The sequence below is a fragment of the Muscardinus avellanarius genome (assembly GCF_963383645.1).
Source record: "Muscardinus avellanarius genome assembly, chromosome: 18".
NCBI lineage: Eukaryota > Metazoa > Chordata > Mammalia > Rodentia > Gliridae > Muscardinus > Muscardinus avellanarius.
The window spans coordinates 25,144,788-25,160,552 of record NC_137804.1 but is presented as its reverse complement, the minus strand read 5'-3'; the positions used below and the strand labels follow the sequence as shown (position 1 = coordinate 25,160,552).

At 40.8% G+C, this 15,765-nt stretch overlaps 1 protein-coding gene and 1 pseudogene across 2 annotated transcripts in view; both read right to left on the bottom strand.

The window, feature by feature from the left end:
- Positions 1-15,765, bottom strand: part of DNAH12 (dynein axonemal heavy chain 12) — a gene marked incomplete at both ends in the record, with an annotated part of 212,727 nt that overhangs the window by 182,623 nt on the left and 14,339 nt on the right. Inside the window, 7 exons of the mRNA XM_080715991.1 lie at positions 698-789; positions 2,231-2,387; positions 4,234-4,422; positions 8,698-8,893; positions 9,342-9,500; positions 10,081-10,153; positions 14,165-14,354. Of these exons, the coding sequence (XP_080572117.1) occupies positions 698-789; positions 2,231-2,387; positions 4,234-4,422; positions 8,698-8,893; positions 9,342-9,500; positions 10,081-10,153; positions 14,165-14,354 (1,056 nt within the window). The remainder of the gene's footprint in view (positions 1-697; positions 790-2,230; positions 2,388-4,233; positions 4,423-8,697; positions 8,894-9,341; positions 9,501-10,080; positions 10,154-14,164; positions 14,355-15,765) is intronic.
- On the bottom strand, positions 11,510-12,762 carry LOC308276864 (histone-binding protein RBBP4-like; annotated as a pseudogene). The gene has a single exon. The product of its transcript is annotated as a histone-binding protein RBBP4-like (transcript).

Below are 15,765 nucleotides of genomic sequence, written 5' to 3'. Positions count from 1 at the left end.
CAAACACCTGTAATCCCAGTACTTGGGAGGCTGAGACAGAATGATCACAGGTTCAAAGCCAGCCTCAGCAACTTAATGAGACTACGTTTTTTGTTTTTTGTTTGTTTTTGTGGTCCTGGGGATGAACCCACAGGCATTCTATCATTGAGCTACACTCCAGCCCTTTTTTTTTTTTTTCAGTACTGGGCATTTAAATTCCAAGCTACACCCCCAGCCCTATTTTTTATTCTTTATTTTGAAATAAGGTCTCACTAAGTTCCAGAAGGCCTCCCTAAGTAGCTGAGGCTGTCTGCAAACCGTGATCCTCTTGTCTCAGTCTCCCAAGTACTGGGATTACAAGCGTGCTCCACCATGCCCAGCTTCTTATTTATTTGTTTTTTATTTGGAAACAGGCTCTCACGAAGTTGCTGAGAGCCTTGCTAATTGCCAGAGCTAGCTTCAGACCTGCAATCCATCTATTTCAGCCTCCCAAGTACTGGGATCAGGTATGTACCACCAGACTCAGCTACAAGACCATGTTTTTAAAAAAAGAAAACACACACTGGGGGTGGTAGCTCAGAGGTAAAATGCCCCTGGGGTTCAATCCCCAGAAGAGAGAGAGAAAGAGAAAGAGAGGGGGGGGAGGGGAGGGGAAGGGGGAGGGGAGGGAGAGGGAGAGGGAGGGAGAGAGGTTAAAAAAAACGGAATTAACACTTACCTCTGTATATTCGTCAAAAGTATGATCTTCAGCCTGAAAATTCTGTATCATTTCAACTGCAGTCCCATCAAGGAGCCAATTATAATTTTCAACTGAAAGTTAATAATTTAATTAAAATGTTAATAACATTTTTAAATATTGAGGATTAAACCAAGGGGCATTCTACTTCTGAGTTACATTCCCAGCCCTTTTTATTTTATTATTTGGAAACCAGATCTCACTAAGTTGCTGAGAGCCTCACTAAATTGCTGATGCTGGCTTCAAACCTTCAATCCTCCTGTCTCGGAAATTACAAGTGTACGCCCTCATGCCCAGCTCCAGACCTTTTCACTTTTTGTTTCGAAACAGAGTCTTTCTAGGTTGCAGAGTCTTGCTACATTGCTGAAGCTGTCCTTGAACCTGTGACACTTCCATCTCAGCCTCCCAAGTACTGGGATCACAGGCATATGCCACCACACCCAGCTAGGTAAAGTGCTTTTTTATATGGTCATAGAATAGGGTAGCTTACTTAAATATTATTACTAATACACTAGAAACGTACATGGATACATAAATGTATGAACATACATTTTTACAGGAATAGATAATATAAAAGAGGTTTATAAAGCAAACCAATGTAAATATTTTTTTTAAAAAAAGGTGGTAGAGCCGGGCGTGGTGGCGCACGCTTGTAATCCCCGCGCTTGGGAGGCAGAGACAGGAGAATCGCGCAGGTTCGAAGCCAGCCGCGCGCGCTGGCTTAGGAGACCCTGTTTCCAAAATGAAAATGTAAAAATAGGTCTGGGAGTGTAGCCCGGAGGTGGAAGGGCTTCCAGGAACCCCAGTACCACAAAAAAAAAAAAAAAGTGGTAGAGTATCCCAGGTTTTTTAAATAACTTAAGAGTTACAGATCATTCAGTTAATAGATTTTGTTTAACATAGTGCCAAATAGCAATTACCCATCCTAACCTCACACACTCGAGGAGACTACAGACCATTAAAATTGAATTGCAGGCTTCAACACTATTATCAGATGTTACTTTCACTTTATTTTATTTCATTTCATTTCATTTTATGGGGCTGGGAATTGAGCCCAGAGGCATTCTACCTTCAAGCCATATCCCCAGGCTGATTTTTATTTTTTATTTGGAAACAGGGTCTCGCTAGGCTGCTGATCGTCTCTCTATTTACTGAGGCTGTCCTCGAACCTGCAACCCCACTGCCTCAGCCTCCCAAGCCCTGGGTTATAGGAGTGCACTACTACCCCCGCTGTAACCGTCATTTAATCCTTGACTTAACTTCCCTTGTCTCGACACCTAGTCTTTCTACCCTCTGACTTTCTCACCCTGCTCCAGTTAACATTCATCCTCTGAGCCAGGCAACAAAATTCAAATTTCTTGGGTTTGATCCTTGTTTCTGTCAAAAGCCACATCCATATTTATTCCTGGCTCTTCCCACTCCTTCATCATAGCCCCAGAAAACCAAATATCTGACCAAATCCTAATTTAAAATAAAATTATAAACACACATGAATATGAAATAGTTCGTACGTACCGTACGTCTCATAGTGTCTTCGCGCACCTTCTAAGTTCTGGTGTATTGCTCTCTTTAGTGTACTCACAGCCCAGTGCAGCACATGCTCGGGAAGCTCCGTGTCAAGATTCACAGGTGCTGACGTTCCTGATAGCCAAGAGGGGACTGTTTGGACATTCTAATAGAAATACAAATAAAAATGTATGTAATAAATATATAACTGTCAACAGGTCTATATGGAGATATTATGCTATTTTACCCCCCGCAGGTCTGGGGATGGAACCCAGGGGCATTCGACCTCCGAGCTACAGCCCCTGCCCTATTTTTTATTCTTTATTTTGAAACAGGGTCTCACTGAGTTGCAGAGGGCCTCACTAAGTAGCTGAGGCTGTCCGCGAACTGCGATCCTCCGGTCTCAGCCTCCCGAATGCTGGGATGACAAGCGTGCGCCACCACGCCTGGCTCTTATGCTATATTTTTAAACAATCTTTTCAGATTTACGTGGTCCAAGGAAAGATAACTCGTTGCAAAAGAATAAGTATAATTCATAGTCCAACAAAACACTTAAGTTGTGTTATTTTTCTATTATCCAACAAGTATTTATTAACTGTAATGTCAAAGCAATTACACTAGAAAGCTCTAGAAAGAACAAATGTAAGTTAGATCTTGTTCTTTTTTATTTTATTTTGTGATACTGGGGGTGGAACGCAGGGGCCTTCTACCTCGGTGCTACACCTCCAGACCTTTTTTATATTTTATTTGGAAACAGGGCCTCACTAAGTTGCTGAGAGCCTCGCTAAGCTTCTGAGGCTGACTTCAAACTTGCAATCCTCCTGTCTCAGCCTCCCAAGTTCTGGGATTACAAGTGTGCACCACCACGCCCAGCTCTAGAACTTGTGCTTAAGAAGCTCACAACTCAGCAGAGTGTGGTGGTGCATGCCTATAGTCCCATATCACAGGGCATGAGGTTCATAGGTTCGAGAGCAGCCTCACCGACTTCCTAAGATCCTCAAACACCTAGTGAGCGTCAAAATAAAAAATAAAATAGGGTGGAAGGTGTACCTCAGAAGTAGAACAACCTCTGCTTCAAAATAAAAATAAAATAGGTCTGGGGGTGTACATAGGAAGAATAACCCTGGGGTCAATCCCTAGTACAAAAAAGAGGGGAAGGAAGATGAGGAGGAAGAGGCAGCTCACAACTCAGTAGGTGAGATCAGACATGCACAAAAACACCAGCTCACTATAAGAAAAACTCACACACGCTGGATATGGTTGCACATGCCTGCAATCCCAGTATTTGGGAGGCTGAGACAGGTTTGAGGTCAGTCTCAGCAACTGAGCCAGACTGTTTCAGAATAAAAAATTAAAAAGGGCTGGGGCAGCTGGGTGTGGTGGCACATACTTGTAATCCCAGCATTTGGGAGGCTGAGACAGGAGGACTGCTGTCTGAGGACAGCCTCAGCTACTTAATGAGGCCCTTTGCAACTCAGTGATACCCTGTTTCAAAAAAGAAAGTAGGGCTGGGGGGTGTAACTGGGAGTTAGAATGCCCTGGGTTCCACCCCCCATTACTGCAAAAAAAAAAAAACTTTTTTTAAAGGCTGGGGATATAGCTTAGAAATAGAATGCCTCTGAGTTCAGCCCCTAATATGAGAGAAAGACAGAGACAGAGAGGGAGGGAGGGAGGGAGGGAGGGAGGGAGGGAGGGAGGGAGGGAGGAAGGAGGGAGGGGGGAGGGAGGGAGAGAAGAAGAAGAAGAAGAAGAAGAGGAGGAGGAGGAGGAGGAGGAGGAGGAGGAGGAGGAGGAGGAGGAGGAGGAGGAGGAGAAATGTTATCATCTTCAACCAGGAGACGTTTTCAAACAGAAAGCATTTCCTAACTTAAAATAACTTGGGGGAAGAAAATAAAACAAAGAGTTGTAACATTTTGTATATATAACAAACTCATGGGGATTCAAATCAAATAATTTAAAATTCTGAGGTAGAACTACGTAAAGAAACCTGATAGGTAAGAATAATGTAATACCTGCAGACCTTCGGCGATTCGCTCCACTAAGCTCAAAACAATATCTTCCAGATCTTGAAAGGTAGGGTAAAATTCCATCTTATCATCATCAAATGTCAACTCCATCTTAAATATTGGCAGCTTTTGTTGATCTTCTGAGTCAAAGAGTTTTACAAATCCTTCTACAGTTCTCCTTAAGAGATCCTTTAGCTGCATGATATCAGAAATTACTATTAACTTAGAAAATATGAATTCAACATTTAAATAAAATCACACTCAGCGATTGTGTATAATTAAATCTATCAATCATTTAATCTTGAATTTATCATCATTCAGCACAAAATATTCTTTTTTTTTTTTTTTTTTTTTTTGGTGGTACTGGGGATGGAACCCAGGGGCTTTCTACCTCCGGGCTATACTCCCAGACCTATTTTATATTTTATTTGGAAACAGGGTCTCACTAAGTTGCTGAGAGCCTCACTAAGTAGCTGAGGCTGGCTTCGAACCTGTGCGATCCTCCTGTCTCAGCCTCCCAAGCGCGGGGATTACAGGCGTGCGCCACCATGCCCGACTCAAAATATTCTTAATAAACAATCTGAGCCAGGCACAATGGTGCATGCCTGTAATCCCGGTCCTTGTGAGGCTAAGACGGGAGAAACGAAGATCCAAGGACAGCCTCAGCAACACAGCAAGGCTCTCAGCAACCTTGCTAGACCCTATTTCAAAACAAAAAATAAAAAGGCTAGGGATACCGCTCACAGGTAGAATAACCTTCGGTTCAGTCTCTAGCACCACAAGAGTAAATAGATAGTTTAAAATAATAAATGGAATAATATATGCAAAATAATACACTTTGTATAAGCTGTGCATAGTGGCTCACGCTTGTGATCCCAGAGCTTGGGAGGCTGAGACAGGAGGGTCGCACGGGTTCGAAGCCCGCCTCAGCTACTTAGTGAAGCTCTCAGCAATTTAGTTTGTATGTGTGTATGGTACTAGGGATTAAACACATGGACATTCTACCTCTGAGCAACACCTCCAGCCCTATTTTTATTTTTATTTTTTAAAAAAAGGCCCTAAGTTGCTGAGGGCCTTGCTAAAATGCTGAGGATATCCACGGAATCTGTGATCTTTCTGTCTCAGCCTCCCCAGCACTAGTAGTTCAGGTATGTGCTACCACAACCAGCTACAAGATGCAAGATACACTTTTTTTTTTTGGTACTGGGGACTGAACTTACTAAGTTACAGAGGAACTTGCTAAGTTTCTGAGGCTAGCTTTGAACCTGATCCTCCTGTCTCAACCTCCCAGGTACTGGGATTGCAAGCATGCACCACCACCCAGCTTAAGAAAACTTTTTTTTTTTTTTTTTTTTTTTTTTGCGGGTCTGGGGATGGAACCCAGAGGCATTTGACCTCCAAGCTACACCCCCTGCCCAATTTTTTATTCTTTATTTTGAAACAGGGTCTCACTGAGTTGCAGAGGGCCTCACTAAGTAGGTGAGGCTGTCCGCGAACTGCGATCCTCCAGTCTCAGCCTCCCAAATGTGGGGATTACAAGCATGCACCACCACACCCGGTTTTAAGAAAACTTTTAAAATATAATATCTGCAATCTAAAAATGGCAATACAGAATGTTCCACATTCTTTAGTGTGTCCATAGCACGTAAGCATTCCAGAAGATCAAACAACATGATGAGGCTGAAGATAAAGAAAGCCAGGCACCTGAAGATTTTCATCTTCGGGTGTAAGAGTGCCATGTACCTGGAGTGTTGCACACTACAGCTAAGACCTGTTGTCACCAGACCCAGCTGGTAAATATTCAAGAATTTTGGAAGCCAGTTGCTAAACACTAAGAAACCTGAAATCTGCCATAGTGAGAATATATATATGCCACAGAGCCAGATTTCCAGCATATCACTAAGTGAAGAAGAAGCTGCTGGAACTTAGAAATGCGCGCACTATGATTATGGGTATGAAAAACACATCCTTATGCAGAAGCAATCGTTGAGAATTTAGACCAGCAGGCAGACTCAGAATGATCTTCAAGACGTTCCTTCCTCCAGGCCAGGCGTGGCGGCACACGCTGGTCACTGCAGTACGCTTGTACTTGGGAGGCTGAGACAGGAGGATCCTGTCGTGGCCAGCCTCAGCTACTTAGTGAGGCCCTCCACAACTCAGTGAGACCCTGTTTCAAAAGCAAGAATTAAAATAGGGCTGGGGGTATAGCTTAGAGGTAGAATGCCCCTGAGTTCAATCCTCAGTGATAAAAAAAAAAAAAAGAGGAACTCTTTTTTTTTTTTTTTTTTTTTTGGTGGTGGTACTGGGATTCCTGGAACCCCTTCTACCTCCGGGCTACACTCCCAGACCTATTTTCATACTTTTAAAATTTGGAAACAGGGTCTCTTAAGCCAGCGCGGCTGGCTTCGAACCTGCGCGATCCTCCAGTCTCCGCCTCCCAAGCGCGGGGATTACAAGCGTGCGCCACCATGCCCGGCTGAGTTCCTCATTTTTTTCTTACCAAATTATAGTCCTCTTAGAATAAAGGTAGAAATCATGTATATTAGTGTTACATATTGATATTAAATATATATTTCCCTTTTAAAGGTAAAAATTCATGGGTTTATAAGAAATATTTATCAAAAGAGGAAGTTTTTATTAAAGGTATGTTTTCTAGAATTGTGTCTACAAAAGTGAAAAATTATGAGCCCATAAATAATACAACTGCACAAAAATATTCTGTCATGTAAAGATGATCAATAACATTTTGAATATTTCCTGAGAACAAAATGAGAATCAATCAACTTCTAATTTAATAAATTCAGAAATAAAACAACCAAGAGTCTGAAAAGAGCCTCTAGACGGGAGAAAATCATTGTCGGCAACTCCTCTCAGCAGATGACACTATCTGGAATACTTACAAAACTCAAAAAGCACACAAAAAAATAAAAAATAAAAAATGGGCAACTGAACAGACATTTCTCAAAAGAAGAAATACAAATTGCCAACAAATATATGAAAAACTTTCAATATCCTTAGCAATCAGGGAAATGCAAATCAAAACTACACTGAGATTCCATGTAACTCCAGTTAGAATGGCAATCAGCACGAATATAAACAAGAAGAAATGCTAATGGGATGCAGGAAAGTAGGAACTCTTTTTTTTTTTTTTTCTTTTTTCTTGTTTGTGGTACTCAGATACATTCTACTTCGGAGCAACAGCCCTTCTTATTTTTTTGTTTTGAAACAGGGTCTTGTTAGGTTGCAGAGAGTCTTGCTACATTGCTGAGGCTGGCCTGGAAATCTGCAAGTTTCAGCCTTCCGAGTACTGGAATTACCAGTGTGTGCCACCACTCCTGGCTCAAAATAGGAACTCTTATACACTGTTGACAGGAATGTAAATAGTAAAACTCCCATGAAGATCAGTACGGAGGTTCTTCCAAATACTAGGAACGGAACCACCATATTATGTGGCTATATCACTCCTGGGTCTCTTTCCCAAAGAATTAAGAATCTCACTACGATGTATAATTACAATGCACCAATAAAATTATTTTAAAGATAAATTCAAAAATATATTTACTAGGACAGCCCTTTTATACCCCAATAAAACTATAGATAATTAGCTTATAGCCTTTAAACATGAACCAAGCAATCACGCATAATATTAACACATACTTGTAGACTTTCCTCTCATTTTATTTACTTATTTTCTTACTTTGATTATATTTTTTATGGTGCTTGGGATCAACCCTAGAGCCTCACACATATGAGGCAAGCACTCTACCACTGAGCTGCACCCCAGGCTTTTATCATTTTAGATTGTTCAGAAAGTAAATATTTTTCTGATAAATTTACTAATACAAAATTATAATATTTTTTCTTAGCTGAATGCAGCAGTGCACATTTGTAATCCCAGTACTTGGGAGGATGAGACATGAGACTCCCAGGTTCAAGGCCAGCCTCAGCAACTTAAAGAAGTTATCAGCAACCTAGCAAGACCCTGTTTCAAAATAAGAAGGAAAAAAAAAAAAAAAGCCGGGCATAGTGGTGAACGCTTATAATCCCAGTGCTTGGGAGACTAGACAGGAGGATCACAGTTTGCGGCCAGCCTCAGCTACTTAGTGAGGCTCTCAGCAACTTAATGAAACCCAGTTTCCAAATAAAATATAAAATAGGTCTGGGAGTGTAGCCCAGAGGTAGAAAGCCCCTGGGTTCCATCCCCAGTACCACAAAAATAAATCTATTAATTAAATAAAATAAAATACTGAACTAAACCTGGCAATGGTAGCACATGCTTATAATCCTAGCACTTGGGAGACTGAGACAGGAGGATGGCAGATTTGCAGCCAGCCTCAGCTATTTAGTGAGGCCCTCTGCAACTTAGGCCCCGTTTCAAAATAAAGAAGAAAATAAATGAATAAATTAATTAATAAAATGCTAAACTGATTTTAACAACATTATCATTTAAGGCATATAAAATATATTTACCTGATTTGACATAAGTGTGGAAACACAGCTGTAAAATGGGTCCAACTTTTCAGGCTTAATGCCTTCCAGGGCTTCCTTCTTGGTAAAGATACTGATAACCTTTGGATACCATGTGTTCATTATTTTCTCTTCTGCCTTTTTAGCTTGAATCGACAGGTCCGTTTTCAGTGACTCACAGTCAATTGGACCTTTAGCTCTATTTATGAGGAAAATAAAAACGTGTGGAGACAAATTACAGATACTGACCTTGATACAGAGTTGTTGAAACAAGATAAATTTTTAAATTTCAAAAATAAAAAGACATGTTTTGAAGATTCATGAGACAGGGTTTTTTTTTGTTTGTTTGTTTTTGTTTTTTGGTGGTACTGGGGTTCCTGGAAGCCCTTCTACCTCTGGGATACACTCCCACGGGCTACACTCCCAGACCTATTTTTTTACTTTTTTATGTGGAAACAGGGTCTCTTAAGCCAGAGAGGCTGGCTCCGAACCAGCGCGATCCACCTGTCTCTGCCACCCAAGCGTGGGGATTACAAGCGTGCGCCACCACGCCCGGCGACTGTTTTTAAAATTATACAGTCAAAAATACATGTCAAGCAGGGAAACATTCAAATTTTAAATATTAGCTAATAAATGCAGGATTTTACCTGATACCCGACACGTCCAGTAAAATTGTATTAGCAAATGTTGTATAGCCAAGGTCCAATAACATTTTCATAGTTGGATGAACAATGTGCAGATTAGCTAATATTTGATTTCTTGCTTGTACATAGCTAGAATGCCAAGGATTAGAATAATCTAGTCCTCTGGAAAAGCAAAATACCATATTAAACATGATTAAAACAACATTCTCTAAATTTTAAGAAATAATGTTTATAGCATGAATTAGTATTAAATCAAGTAAACTGTGGATTGAGAAGAAGTGATGGTCAGCAATGGGAGCCTTAGAAGAAACACATTTAATAAAAACACACTAAAATCTCAAAAGTGCATTATCTTCAGAGAGAAGAGACATAATGTGTTGATAAAGTACAGTGAGGGGCCAGGCAGGCCTGAAGCGTCCTGTTAACTTATACTGTGCTTTGGTTCCATGATCAAAGCTAGACATGAAAAAATATAGTCTTTAGGATTAGAGAAAGGGTGGGCAAACCTGTATGGCATACATCAGCACTCCCTCAAGGTCAGATGGGCTACACTTCCATAAAGCTCCTCCTGGATGTATGAGCACAACTAGGTAAGCTTAGTGTAGAAGATGCCTTTGGGGTCTTTACAAGTGTTTCAAAATATATTTGAGCTTCACAGTTGTAGACTTGAATGTAAGATCAGTTCATTATCAAGCTATATCAAAAACTAGATGAAATACTGCTTCTAAAATAATGTACTCACACAGGGGATTCAGGTAAAGGGCCTCCTTCATCTTCAAGCCACTGAACGGGTGGTCTCACAAGCACACTCTGAACTAAAATACACGCATGTATTAACACTCTTGGAAAGTTCTTCTAAGACCTATTCATATTAAAAAACTAACTTCTGATATTAATAGTATAGTTTACTGTGCATTAAAATGAGTATAAAAGAACTCCTTTATTTGAAACAAAATCAAGCTCTTAATACTATTTTTGTCATACTTTGGAAGTGGATTCAGATACAGAAAACTTTTTTGTTTTTGCGGGTGTTGGGATGGAACCCAGGGGCATTCGACCTCCAAGCTACACCCCCGCCCTATTTTTTACTCTTTATTTTGAAACCAGGTCTCACTGAGTTGCAGAGGGTCTCACTAAGTAGCTGAAACCTTTTTTTTTTTTTTTTTGGTAGTCCCAGGGATGGAACCCAGTGGCACTGTACCACTGAGCTACACTCCCAGCCCTATTTTTTTTAGTCTTTTTTTAATGTAGAAAAGCTATTTATTGCATTATAAGCACTTACACAGTCCTGGAGAGTAACAGGCCTGCTGGTGAAACAGGTTACCCAAAATGGAGATAGTATCAAACAAACCTAGTGGTCAAGGACTAACTCCTAAAAGAATTGCAACTCTTATCAAGGATTAATTTAATTTTTAAAACAAATACAAGCTATCAATTCACCCTTCTCAACATGACAGTCCACCTGTGGTACAACTCTCAGGTAAAAACATACATCTTTACAACTTGGTGGTCCCAAGTTTAAAAAAAAACACAACAAAAACCATTTCACAGATAGGAAATCAATAATATGAAAACAGCAAGAAATACACTAACAAGCAAAAATATATGTGGAAGGAGGTACATGTAGTTTTGACTTAATTGAAGAAACCAAGAGACAGAAAGTCAGATGTGACAATTTTAGAATCTATATTTTAGGAATCTAGAAATCTATATTCCTAATTTTAGGAATCTATATTGACTCGAGTCTCCCCTAATTCCTGAATAAAAATGACATCTTGCAGTATTTATACTTCATGGCTCAGACACCCACCTCACCTGGCTCTATTCCTTACACAATATAGCCTTTACTTAAATGAGTCTGAAAAACTTGGGGATATAGCTTGAGAAGAAAAATAACCACACATAATATTCCCCTTTCTGTAGCTACTTTAGTCCTGGGTTTTTTTTACTACAAAATTCCTGAAGAAAATTTAAATATAAGTCTGGCTTTGTTGAATCAAGTACCCAAGTTAATATTTAGAAAACACCCACTGTTTGGGTTAATAGCATTGTCGGTGGTACTTGTAATAGAGGGATCACTGAACAAAGTCTGTGTCTCAAAACCAGTGTTAAATCAATCTCAGGGTTGAGAGGGAAAAAAGGGGAGTCTAAAATCACAAGGTCAGACATATTTAGGATCCTTGTCCTTATGTATCCACGCTTCCTTCAGGATCTTCATCATTATAAATGTTCTCTGCCATCTGCCATACTTGCATGATATTATCTTCTGATACACAATCACCCAAGGTTCATTGGGATTCCAGGAGAAATTGGATATTTTGGCAGTGTGACCACCATGAATAAACAACAATTCTGGTGGGCCATCTTCTGCATCTTCCAGGGACTGTTCCTCTCCAATTTTATTTAAATCCCAGACACTGAGTCTATGATCAGTACAAAATATTCTCACTGTGAGGCGACCACTGAACCTGGAATATTTCATCCTTATGTGATTCAAAGGAATGCAACTTAAGTTTCAGATTGCTCAGATCCCATAAGGCAACAGTCTTGTCAGCGGATCCTGTAGCAAGAATGAATTCACTATAAGGATTGAAAGAGAGGCAGCTCACTTCCACAGTGTGAGCATCAACTGAATGGCCTGGCTTGGAAGTATTGTTTGAACGAGTATCCCAAATCATAAGTTTCTGATCATCAGCAACTGACCCCAACAGAGACTCATGGAGCAGATGCCAGGAAACATCTTCTACTGCTGCTGTATGTCCTGTAAAGACGGTCTTTGCACCGACCACTTTTCCTTCCTTTGGAATGGCACTGGTGTCCCATAGGCAGATGGTGTGGTCATCTGAAGCACTAAGTAAGTGCCCACTGAGATTTGGGTGCCAAGAAAGCCCATAGCCTTCCTTCTGATGTCCACGGAGACGCACGTCTGGGTTGCACTCTCCAGAAGGGCCTGGTTTAGAAGGATGTTTTGTATAATCAAAAACAAGCATGTCACTTGATGGAGTCTTTGTTGCAATGATGCAAGGGTTCTGGGGCATACAGTGGGCCAGTTTACTTCTCCTTCATGGTTGATCTTGATTTCTATTTCAATTTTCCCACTAACCGAGCCAAAGCCTCCAAATCCTCCTTTCTCACTGTCGTAGTGTGACGCGTCGATCTGAGCACCATTAGGGAGCTGTACGCTGGCCGTCACAGGTGGTGCTGTTCATCCGACTGTGTGTCCCCAGGACAAGTCGATGATGCTAAAAATCTTTCCTGTCTGGTCTGGTTACATCTGGGAGCCACTGTGCAGTTAGGCTGGGCCATTCCAGAGCATGGGTCATCACCAAATCATACAGGAAAGGGGTGTTCTTTTTCCATACTTTGTCCTCCTTGTTGATCACACGTTCTTCCTCTGCGTCGTCAAAGGCTGCTTGTCGGCCATGGCGGCGGGCTAGTCTCGGATCCCGGGGTCGTACTTTGCGGGAGGGGCGGGGAGGCTGTGAGCGTGGCCTCTATTGTTTCCTGCGGCCCCAGCGTGAGGGCTCAGTCTTTCTTTAAAAAAACAGGTCTCACTGAGTTGCAAAGGGCTTCACTAAGTAGCTGAGGCTGTCCAAGAACCACCATCCTCTGGTCGGCCTCCCGAATGCTGGGATTACAAGTGTGCGCCACCATGCCTGGCCTACAGAAAAACTCTTAATTCTCAATTCTTTGCATTCTACATACTCAAAGGTCACTGGCATGACCTCTTAAGAAAATGTATTTCCATGGTGATTACCAGGACTGAGAGGGAAGATGTTAGTCCAGGGATACAAAATTCCAGTTAGATAGGAGGAATTAATTCAAGAGCTCTACTGTACAATATGGCGACTATAGTGAAAACAGTGTATTGTATTCCTAAAAACTGCTGAGAGTAAATCTTAAGGATTCTCACTACATACAAAAAAAGTGAGGTAACGCATATGTTAATTAGCTCGATTTCGCCATTACACAATGTATACATATTTCAACATATATGTTATGCATGGTAAATAATTTTTGTCCATTAAAAAATAAAAATTATTCCAATAAAAATTATGAAGGTTAAGTGCCCAAAAACTTTCTCAAAATATATTAAAACTATCTGGAAATACTATCAATTTAATAGTTAAAACCAGAAAGGCAAAGTAAAAAAAAAAAAAAGAAGTAAAAAACTACAAGTCTTAGCTAATAAACACAAAAATTACAAATACCCTTAAATTACAATGTGTGTGCGTGTGTGTGTGTGTGTGTGTGTGTATGTGTGTGTGTGTTTTACTGGTGACTTCTAACTCCAGCTTACCCCCAGACCTATTTTACATTTTATTTCAAAACAGGGTCTCACTAAGTTGCTGCAAGCCTCACTAAGCTGCCTAGGCTGGCTTTGAACATGCAATCCTTCTGTCTCAGGCACTCAAATACTGGGATTACAAGCATGCGCCACTATGTCTGGCTAAGTTACAAAGATTTTTGACTAAACAATAAACGCAGAATAAAAATTTAATCAAAAATCTTATCTGAGAAATATATTTAACGAAGCCAGGCATGGTGGCGCACGCTGTGGAAGGCTGAGACCAGAGGATCACGGTTCACTGACAGCCTCAGCTACTTAGTGAGGCCCTTTGCAACTCAGTGAGACCCTGTTTCAAAAAATAAAAAAGACTAAAATATAGGGCTGGGGGTGTAGCTCAGAGGTACAATGCCTCTGGGTTCCATCCCCAGTACTGCAAACATATAGATACAGTGTTCACTATTCATCTTACTTCTAGTTTTGATTCAACATCAGGGTAGAAGGCAAACAAGCTAAGCGTGCGTTAAACACTCCTTACCCAAATATCTCTTCATGCTGTTTTCAAAGTCACTTGACACCTCGTTTATGAGACTTTCAAGCAGTTCTTCCCTTTCTTTTCCTTCCTTTAGAGGCTCAGGTATCAGCATTAACATGTTATCCAGCCATCCTTGCTGAATAGGTACTATAGGACTACTTTCTACACACCGCTTCATATAAATATAGTTGAACTGAGAACATAATATGAAAGAAAATTAGATGTTCTGTATGGTATAATATTTCAATGTAACTCCTGACCACAGTCTTTCTTTTATTTACTTATTTATTTATTTATTTATTTATTTATTTGCGGTACTGGGGATGGAACCAGGGGCATTCTACCTCCGAGCTACACCCCTAGCCCTATTTTTTATTTTTTATTTTGAAACAGGGTCTCACTGAGTTGCAAAGGGCCTCACTAAGTAGTTGAGGCTGTCTGCAAACGTGGTTCTTCCCGTCTCAGCCTCTCGAATGCAGGGATTACAAGCGTGTGCCACCATGCCCAGCTTCCTGACCTCAGTCTTTCTGAGACAATATTTTTTCAGAATAAAAATATTCCTGGCTGGGCATGGGGGCATGTACCTATAATCCCAGATATTGCTGGGTGTGGTGGCACACGCTTGTAATCCCCGCGCTTGGGAGGCGGAGACAGGAGGATCACACAGGTGCTAAGCCAGCCTTGCTGGCTTAAGAGACACTGTTTCCAAATAAAAATGTAAAAATAGGTCTTGGAGTATAGCCTGGAGGTAGAAGGATTTCCAGAAACCCCAGTACCACCAAATAAATTAATAATAATAATAATAATAATAATAAATTAAATTAAAAAACATAAATGAATAGCCAGGCGTGGTGGAGCATGCCTGTATTCCTAGTACTTGGGAGGGTGAGGCAGGAGAATTGCATAGGTTAGAAGGTTCAAAGCCAGCCTCAACAACTTAGTGAAACCCTGTTTCCAAATAAAATATAAAATAAGAGCCAGGTGTGATGGTGCATGCTTGTAATCCCAGTGCTTGGGAGGCTGAGACAGGAGTATCGCACAGGTTTGAAGCCAGCCTCAGCTACTGAGGCTCTGGGCAACTTAGTGAGACCCTGTTTCCAAATAAAATATAAAAAAGGTTTGGGAGTATAGCCCAGAGGTAGAAAGCCTCTGGGTTCCACCCCCAGTACCACCAAAAAAAAAAAAAAAAAAAAGGTCTGGGAGTATAGCCCAGAGGTAGAAGGCCCCTGGATTCCATCCCCAGTACCACAAAATAAATGATTGATTGAATGAATGAATGAATGAATGAATGAATGAATAATAAGGCTGAAGTGTGGCTTGGGAACAGAATGCCCTTGAGTTCATCCTTAGAACAATCCCCCAAAGAAAAACTTAAAGAACTTAGCCTATCTCTCCATCTGAAAATATGCCGCACAATTTCCTACATGTTATCATCTCACTTTCAGTCACATCGTAGTCCCGTATTGTCACCCATGCAGGCTGTGTTTTTTTCTTTCTTTCTCTTTTTCCCAATCTCTAGCACCTAGTGCATAGTAGCATATAACACATTCTCAATCAGTATTTGTCGAGTGGATAAATAACCATCATTATATCAATATTAGTAC